This window comes from Mycetomoellerius zeteki, unplaced genomic scaffold (assembly GCF_001594055.1).
Source record: "Mycetomoellerius zeteki isolate Tzet28-1 unplaced genomic scaffold, Tzet1.0 scaffold62, whole genome shotgun sequence".
Lineage (NCBI taxonomy): Eukaryota > Metazoa > Arthropoda > Insecta > Hymenoptera > Formicidae > Mycetomoellerius > Mycetomoellerius zeteki.
In genome coordinates, this window is record NW_017257632.1 from 3490189 (window position 1) to 3499836 (window position 9648).

A 9648-nucleotide genomic window follows, 5' to 3' on the forward strand; every position below is an offset into this window, starting at 1 on the left:
TATTATTATAGCAGTAATAATCATAATTATAGTAATATATAATTATAGTTACAAATACCAAACATTTTTCTCTCCGTGTTGTTAAACAAAGACGAAATGATCACTGTTACATTGTGTCTCTTGCTGGAAAATAGCAAATCAAATTTTTTTAATAATCTTGATTGAATTACATTAAACTTATATTGAATTCAGAATATATTTTGAATAAATTTGATGCACTTTGGATGAACTTATGATAGATTTGCGGATAGATGAACTTTTGAAATACTTGAAACAGAAATAATTATAACTTGCTTAAACAATAAGTATTTTTCTGTATAGAGCGCATCGTGGACACGGCGCGTTGCGCCTCTTACAAAAGCAGCGTGTGCGTCCCGGTACCGGTACCCTGTGACTCACCGTAGTCGTTCAGTCCGCGACAGTCCGCGACGGGCTACGAAGCCGTCGACTTCGAGCGTGTGTGTACGCGTGCACGTGTGTTTTCCGGTCCCGACGTTTCACCTTTAAATGCAAAGTTGGTTGAGCGATCGGTGATCATTCTCGGTTTGTCACGTGCGTCATTTGTGTCAGCGACATGATTCGAAGCAGTTGAAATTGCTCATTGCTTAGGTGATACTATCCGGTGACTTCGGTGGATCTTCTCTTTCTATTTCAACGACATGGTAACTGAAGATATTTAATTAAACGAACGAAACAGTACCGTTGATTTCAGTTTTTGGAGCTTCGAGTAATTGAAATTTGTCTGAAATATCGAGAATGAATGGAATGTTAAGTTTCGAAGAGAGATTGTATTATTGTTTTATTTTATTAAATAGATAATAAGACTCGCATTATTATCGTTACAAAGTATAATTTTGTTTTAAGAGTTTTATTTAATTATTATTATTTAAAAGTCTACACGAGTTAAAAAAAAATGTTTACAATTGTCTAAACATGATACAAGAATAGAATTTAAATTTGGTTGAAACAAAGAATGTTAAAGGAATATGATGTCTTCGTGTGATCGTGTTGTAAAATTATGGATTCATATCAGGACCTTGATATACATATAAGTATGTTCTAAGAAGCAATGTTATCCGCGGGTATTTATCTTAAAGTATCTTACAATGCATTTAACAATGTATTAAACCACGGAGATAACTCACAAATCTTGTAGCTTCTTCTGAAGAAAATCCCCGTTGAAATTTCCAAATTAAATGTTATAAATATGTATTCTGTCATATTCAATCTGATCTTAAAGTAAACGTTAAATTCAGCCCAGATTGTCTCGTGCCGCTTTGATTCTCGAATCGTGAATAATGATCAAGTATCTTATAGTTAGTTTAGTGACGTCAGAAATATTTCTCCATCACGAAGTTCTTATCCTTCGACATAAGTATTATACGTGTATATCAGTATATGTGTGTGTGTGTGCGCGCGCGTGTGTAAAGAATATTTAAAAAAACTTGTGCATCATGTAGTTAAGCAAAAAGAATATTTAAAAAAAAATTTTTTAAATGCTTAACTTGATCGTGCACAAGTCTTTATAGTTAATGCACAAAGTAAATACACGATAATAAGAAAGTGTGTGTTGAATTACAGAATTAAAATTGTGAAGGTCAATCTTGTGAAGAATGAAAAACTAGATATGTGGAGCGACCGTAAAATTGCTAGAATTCGTGGTCTTCGCGTGATCTTCGTGTCGCGAATACGTCTACTTGCGTCCCCGCCTTTCTTTGTCTCGTGAACGGGAAGTGATTCATTTTCTTATGGCTCTCAATGGCAAGACTAAAATGAGCCCGACGTCAAACGTGATGCAGGAAACACTTTCATGAAGCGGGGGCGATTGATTATTCTCATTAATTAAAGTGCAATCTTTGTAACGCAGCGTTACGTTTCATCACTCACGAATCGGGGAAGACATTAGAGACGACTTTCAAATTAATTGGAAATCTATAATTACCCCATTTTACCATCGTGTTGTATGCGCACAAGGACATGCTCGCGTAAATCGCCCTCGAGAGAAAATATAGTAACGTCGATGACGTACTTAATATACGGATCGGTGAGCGATCATTTCCAAGAAATCCATTAATCATCAAAGGATCCGGATTTTTGAAATTATTAGTGCTGCATTTTGCAGATCATCAGAATAATATTTTAATAATTTCAATATTTTAATGTTGTCGACATAATCTTTATATTTAGTATAATAATCTTAAGTATAATAATCTTTACATTCTAATGTTTAATCTTAATATTTCTTAATGCTTTCGGTATTGGACATCCCAACGGAATGCGTACAGTTAATCTTTCAAAGTTGACGCCAAAATTTGTAACACAGCTATTGATGCCGTTTGTAAGACCTAACCAACTTAGATTAATTAAAAAAGACACTTAATTTAACTTATGTCAATTGGAAGACTTTAATTTCAAGGAACCAAAATAGCAAAGTAGTAAATCATATAAAAATAGAACATAACTTGTATATAAAAAATAATAACTATGAAGTATATTTTAACAATTATAATTTGTATTAGACCGACGAGAATAAATCAACTAAGAGAAATAATCTTATTTTCGGTCGCGAAGCGGAATTTATATACATGTTCAAAATTCTGAGTATATAATAAATATATTTTAAAAAGAATAATCGAAATATATACAGATGTAACATAAAGAAACACGAATTGTTTGACATTTTTGACAAAGTGATTTATAATCGAGTTTAATAGATCAGCTCCGGAAAAACAGTTAAAGATATAAGTTCTGCGCACACACTGTCATACGGTAAAACTGTCTGGTTGCCGGCGATCAGAATTTCCAATGCAATACACACATTTCAACCACTACCTAATAAATTTACAAAACAGGATTATGCGGCATTACACCTCGCGTGCTCACACGCTCTGTGAGTCACGTTTTTCCACGACGGACTTTAACAGGTTCGTTGAACTAGTTTGCATCTTTTCCTCTTCTTCCTCGCTTCGTCTCTCACTTTCGAAAGCGACGTAGACATCTCGGATGAGAGGCTTTCGTAGGCGATCTCTATTTGGCTCGAACAGTTAAAGAAACGATTGTCGTCATACGGTCGCCATTATACTTATTGAACGTTGTCGTCCGTATAAGTGCATCTTGGACTGAATGACGTTGACAATTGCATTGACGATTGTTGAGGACGGATTTCAAGGAGACTCTCTATATTTTTACAAATTATCGACAAAATTATTTACAAATTGTTTTATCGTCTATATTTTTTAATGCTTGATGTATTAATTGTTTCTAATCGATTTGACAGCCCGATGAATATATTTCCAAAAAAAGTTGCGCGTTATCGGTATTTATTAGAACAGATATTTGCCATTGTAACAAAGCTAAGAAATCCGGATATACTAGCAATAATATTGTAACTGCAATTTCTCCCTGCAATTTTCATGGCGATTGCGACAATATTACCCGATAGTTCCATTCACAAGGCAAAATTCTCTTCAATCGCGATATCTAATGATATCTCCAATTTTGGAAATCAGAGCGATCACGAACAGTATAAAGTAGAGAAGGAGAGAGTGGGCGGGAGAGAAAAGAATCGTCATTGATGCGTGTAATGACGTATCTTAAAAGCTCTCTCGATAAGGTACGCGTATTGGTAACCTCTGTACCTTCTGAGAAAACTTTTACAACTGTTATTATGCTCTGGGAATTTTACGGTTGTGCACATTGAGTATACCGACCGATATAATAGAATATATCCTGTTATGATTTGAATTTACGTTAAGACTTTTGCAGCTTTCCATCGTAGGGATCGATAAACATTTATTTAAAGAGACGCGATAGAGAAGGGAAGATTTATTAAAGAGCCGTCAGAGAATTGATTTTTATTAAGATGTGATGGGACTCTCAATTTTTCTCTTTTTCTTTTATAACGATATCATGACACACTGAGAAGAAAAAATGGTTGTAATTATCATAATTTAACTATAATTATCAAATTTAACTATAATCATTTTTTATTTTTTAGGATAACTTATATTTACAGTTATTTTAACCGTGCAAATTAGTCAATTGTGCTATTAATAACAGTCACATACCTCATTTAAAAATCTTTAGTTTTTTTTAACAAATTTTTTAATTACTATTATCACATAAAAAGTAGTGAATTTCACTATAATTGTGATTGCATTTATTGAATAGAAATATTTTAATTACTTTTTAATTACTATTTATATCTTGATACTTCGTTATATTAATATATGAAATTATTATAATTTATAGTACAATTTTTTCATGTTTGAGAGAATTAAAATATAATTATCATTACTGATATTATATTATCAGTAATAACATTATAGCAATAAAAATGAAGCTCCTAACTATAAATATTTTACCATGCAATTATAGTCACAAATATCAAATACTTTTCTCTTATGTACAATACAGTCACATAATTTAATTTAATCTATTATTTCAACTCGATTCAATTAGAAGCAATTGCAAAGTGACGCGCGGCGCGCACTCAATCTTCATCCTCGATCGCTTAAAATTTCGTGACGATGATTCTCACCAAAAAAGAGATCGTTATCACAGAGGTGATTAGGCAACGCGTTATCGGAGGTGTGCAAATATGAGTCTAGCGGAACGATAGCGCAAGCACGCATACGTCCTTGCGCGATGCGTGTTTATAATCACGGCATTGTTAATTGTTCCGAAGGATGCAAGCGGTAACAAGATTAAGGGACGCGTGTTCGTTCGAGCCGGTCTTAGAATTGCGGTTCGTGCGTACTAACATTTGAGACACACATTTATTCTACAACACCATGAGATAATGTTTCTGAGAACGAGCTTGGAATTCTTGAATGCATTCTCTATCACGTCTCCACCTGCCATGTGTCACAAAACTATCTCTGAGATTTAAAACGGCAAGTTTAAAACTTAAACGATCATTTTCTGCGTCGAATTGTTATCGGAAAAAGAATTTTAAGACAGGAGCACAATATGTAAGGCATAAGAAAATCGACTAATCCGAATCTTTTATTTCATAGAAAGGAAGGAAATGAAGATGCATTTTTTAAGCATTATGCGTTATATGTAGTGTTCTTAGTCCGAATAAATTTCTCGGAAAATTTGGGAAAAAAACGGGTTTTTTTTCGATTTTTTTCTTTACCATATTTTTCCAGCCTTTTTTTCTTTAACAACATCGAGTGTTGAAAGCAAAGGAAGCGAAGACGCTGAATGCAAAAAGTGTAAACAAGGAGAACAGATCTTAAGTTTGTTCTTTTTTTATATTCCAGAAGTGAACCTTTTCTACACGAAAATATTTATCCTTTTGGTCTTTTCTTTCCAATATGAAAAGAAAAAGAAGCTTGATAAACCATGTAAAAAGTTTAATGCCAGAGTATAGAAAAAGAATTTTTTTATAAGGATGTTATTATTACCAGTTTTTTCGTTATGTAGATAAAATTATCTAGATAATTATATAGATGAAGAAATGACTTTATCTTATCTTTATCTAGATTATTAAGAATATAGATTATCTTTATCTTATCTTAGATAAAATCTTTTTCAAATAAACTATTATAAGATTGTAAAAGAGTATTGTAAAAATATTTCTATATAATTTCTAGTAGTAGTAATGATGAGAATTTTTTTATGATATAGATAAAACTGAGATTAGTATGACATCAGTCATAATTCAAAGCGACATTAAAGTACTTTCATATTTAGAAGACAAATCTAAGGAATTAGATATTCTTAATTTGTATCCACACGTCAAACAAATTTTTTTAAAATATGACACATCATTGCCATTATCAGCGCCAGTAGAGCGCCTTTTTATTTGTGGACAACAAATATTAATTCTACGTAGAAACCGTTTGTTAGACGAAATGTTCAAAAAACTTTTATTCGAAAAAAATAAAGATTAATGAAAATATAAATACATTTTTTGTATCCTAATCCCCAATTTCCTCACTTCCAGATAAGTTGCGGATAACCTTATTCAGGAGATATCTTCATTGCATTCTGGGAGATATCTCTTGGATAAAATTATCTAGAGGTGCAGAAATTGGACATAAATCGTTTTACTACCCAATAGTTAGTTAAAAACAAAATTATCTTAAAAATTATCTAAATAAACTTTTTTTAATTTCATCTTTTATCTAGATTAATGTAAAGTTAATCATCTTCATTTTATCTAAGATACATTTTTGTGTGATTTATCTTATCTATATCTAGATAATTTTTAATTATCTAAGCGCAACACTGGTTATTGCATACGTATTGCTATGCTGTATGACAAAATTTACAGATATGTAAATATCGTAAATATCGTAATCATATCAATAATTCGTTTCGTATCTTCGTATTCGTTCGTATTATTCGTAATTCGTATCAATCGTATCATTGTATTTGAAATTTGAAACAAATCTTCAATTTTTTTAAATAAAATAATTTTTTAAAATAATTTGATGCAACATTCTATCATTAAATTCAAATATAGGCGAAAAAGAACCTATTATAAAAATATTGTTTTGGAAAAAAATGGAAAAAATTAAATTTTTTCCTCAATTTTATTTTTCCGGAAAATTAAAAACATTTTAAAAGAGTGTTTTTTAAATTTTTCCGTATTCTTCAGAAAAATTCGGAAGGAACCCAATATTTTTTCCTCGACTTTATTTTTCTGGAAAATTAAGAACTCTAGTTATGCGTCATGCGTTTAGCAAGATTCTGTGTCTCTCGCCCTTAATTCCTCTTTCCCGTTTTAATTCCATTGTTTCTAGATAAGCAAATTAAGAAAGTTTCGTCGGATAAGATTTCTTTCTTCGAGACAATTTTTTTTAAATGCGAAAAACCGTGTACTATAATATCATTGTTTAAATATATTATCGAATACTATCGATAGATACCATCATCGTAAAATGATTTTTATATATCTCTATACATGTGTTGCGTGATATATCCGGTTTAAATCCATTATTACGATATCGTCGACTTATTGATAACAGGAGATAGAAGATGTTATCATCTGGCTGACAATGAACGATTTGTCGTAGGCGAATATATCATTACAAATCGATAAAAAACAGCAAGATACGTTCATTAAAGAATTACATTTCAGTTAAAACAATAGGATCTTCAAGTTAAATTCTTGTAAAAGTCCCTCCAAAAAGTTGAGTCAAAAATAGAATCTCTCTTCATTTTGTTCTAATTCTAAGAATTAGAAAAAGATTAACAGTAGATGAAACCTAAATTAAAGTTAATCTATATTGATGGAAATGGACATTACATTTTTTTTAAACAGAAAATGAAATGGGTTGGTTTCTAATACGAACAACTTATATGACGATATACCGCGTGAAATTTGTTTCAACAGTGTAGTTTCCATGCGAAATGTGGCAGAAAGATCGATGTCCGCGACAGTAATAGAGCGATATCTCGTTGACCGCCACCACGCCGGCGGAACTGCGGTGAACGAACAGTTTCATTGCGGCGGAAGCCGTGAAATCATGCCTCTGCTTTGGTCCGGCACGCGCGGACCTCGGCATAACAAGAGAGAACGTTATGCGATCGATCGCGCGGTCAGTAGCCCCATCGGTCATAATTAGCTGACCCTATAACGGTCCCGCCGATCAAATAACTCGATAGCAAGATTGCCATACGCTTCCATTGTCAACGAAATTCGTCTGTCGTCGAAATGGCGACGATGAGAAGCGCAAACTTGGAAGCGTGACCATTCTCTCTCTCTCTCTCTCTCTCTCGTCTCGTTGGGCATTGTTAGCTGAACGAATGTCATTCCCGTCGCTTTTTATGAACTGACGAAATCTGATCTTCTTCTTCTTCCCTCTTTTTCTCTTTTTAACTTTCCCGATTATGTCGTTTACGAGATCATTCGCATGTCGCATAATCGAGCGAGTTGCTTCGCAATTACTAATTGGACCAAGATATGTTAACGAGGCGGCATGTGGTGGATCGATAGTGACGTATCTTAATTCTAGAGAGAAGAGAAGGAAATTATATTACAAACAGCTTATATACATACATATATATTATTTATATATTTCTATAAGATAAAAATCCCAGTATCCGAAAAATCAGAATTTTGGATTCGGCAATGACTACATGAATCTATTCCCAAAGAATTGAAATAGATAGAAATGTATTCATTGGCGAATACATAATTTTGATTTTTCGGATACTGGAATGATAATCAACCCTTAATACCTACGATTGGATCATTCGTGTCTTGCACATCTCTTTTTTTTTTAAAACTACTCAAGTAACGTACGAAAGTCAAGAAAAAATCAAAATAACATTATTAACGTCATTAAACGGTCAAATTTTGTAACAAAAAAACCGTTATTTTAACATCAAAATAAAGTCATAAAAATAAAATATTATTAACTACTTACAATTTGCAGTTTATGCTTTACAAAAACATAATCAATACGCTTAGAATAATCCTTTGCATTAATCCGTTAAATGACTCTTCGGTGGATTATATAATATATCAAACGATCGTTTAAAATGCAATTAAGATGAAGCCTCGCTAGAGAAGCTACGAAAGAAGCTTTGTCTCGCGACATTTTACGCTATACTCGATACTATATACGAAATTTGTTGAAAGAGAATCGCTCGACCGGAAATATCCATATACGCTGACTATGATTTCTCTCGCGTTCTCTAATGCTACGCCACGTACAACTGAGAATGCTCCGTTTCACACGCCGGACTTCCCTATTCACGCTACTTTTTTTTTCTTTACGATCTTACTCAATACGCTCATATTTATACAAAGAAATCCAAGGGCATTGAATAAGAACGGTCGTAAAGAAGAATATAAAAAATAATTAATGTGTCATTTGGAAAGCACTCTAAAGTAAATAGAGAACATAGAGAAAATAGAAAGAAATTTTATATCGAACAGTTCTTCGACATAAAATTTTTTGTTAGTATTATACAGGATGACCCATTTTAATCTATCACCCCAAATATTTCCGTTCCCTTGCATTTTACAAGAAAATGTTTCAGATAAAAGTTGTATGGTTTCAAGGGGGCCATAAAATGGCAAAATTATCTCTTATTTTCATTTTTACGTAAAAATGAATTTTTTATTTCAAGTAAAAAAGTCCATATAATGTGTGTGTGTCCTAAACGGCTTAGTTTCCGAAATACAGGTGAATGTTCGCAAATGTTTGACGAAACGATACATTGCGTTGGAGATATCTTCCTGCATAAATATGCTTTGCTTCACGTGAGTTACCATTCGCACAATCGTAAACAAAGTGACAAAGTCAAAGTCAAAGTCACAAAATCAAAAATAGACTTCAGTTCTGATCTTTGAGCGTGTACGTCAATCTTTGAGAAGAAGGCTCGATGGATGTATCATGGTGCAAGGTGGACATTTTCAACAATTCATCTAATTGTTTTATTTCATCAGAAGAACTGAGAGAGAGAGAGAGAGAGAGAGAGAGAGAGAGAAAAGCCTGTTTTTGACTAGTTTTTGACTAGTCAAGCTGTATTTCTTTCAAATAAACAGATTATTACTACACGTTTAAATTTTTTTATTTCGGAAACTAAGCCGTTTAGGACACATATTTATATGGACTTTTTTACTTGAAATAAACCAAAGAATCGCTCTGTTGAGTATGGCAACATACTTAACTAACACCCTGT

At 32.6% G+C, this 9648-nt stretch overlaps 1 protein-coding gene across 1 annotated transcript in view; it reads left to right on the forward strand.

Annotated features, from left to right (window-relative positions):
- The first annotated feature begins 435 nt into the window (after positions 1-435).
- The window catches only part of LOC108728626 (unconventional myosin-Ie), a 41330-nt gene continuing 32117 nt past the window's right edge, over positions 436-9648 (forward strand). The window contains exon 1 of the mRNA XM_018457307.1: positions 436-662. Coding sequence (XP_018312809.1) covers positions 660-662 — 3 coding nt within the window. The 5' untranslated portion in view covers positions 436-659. The remainder of the gene's footprint in view (positions 663-9648) is intronic.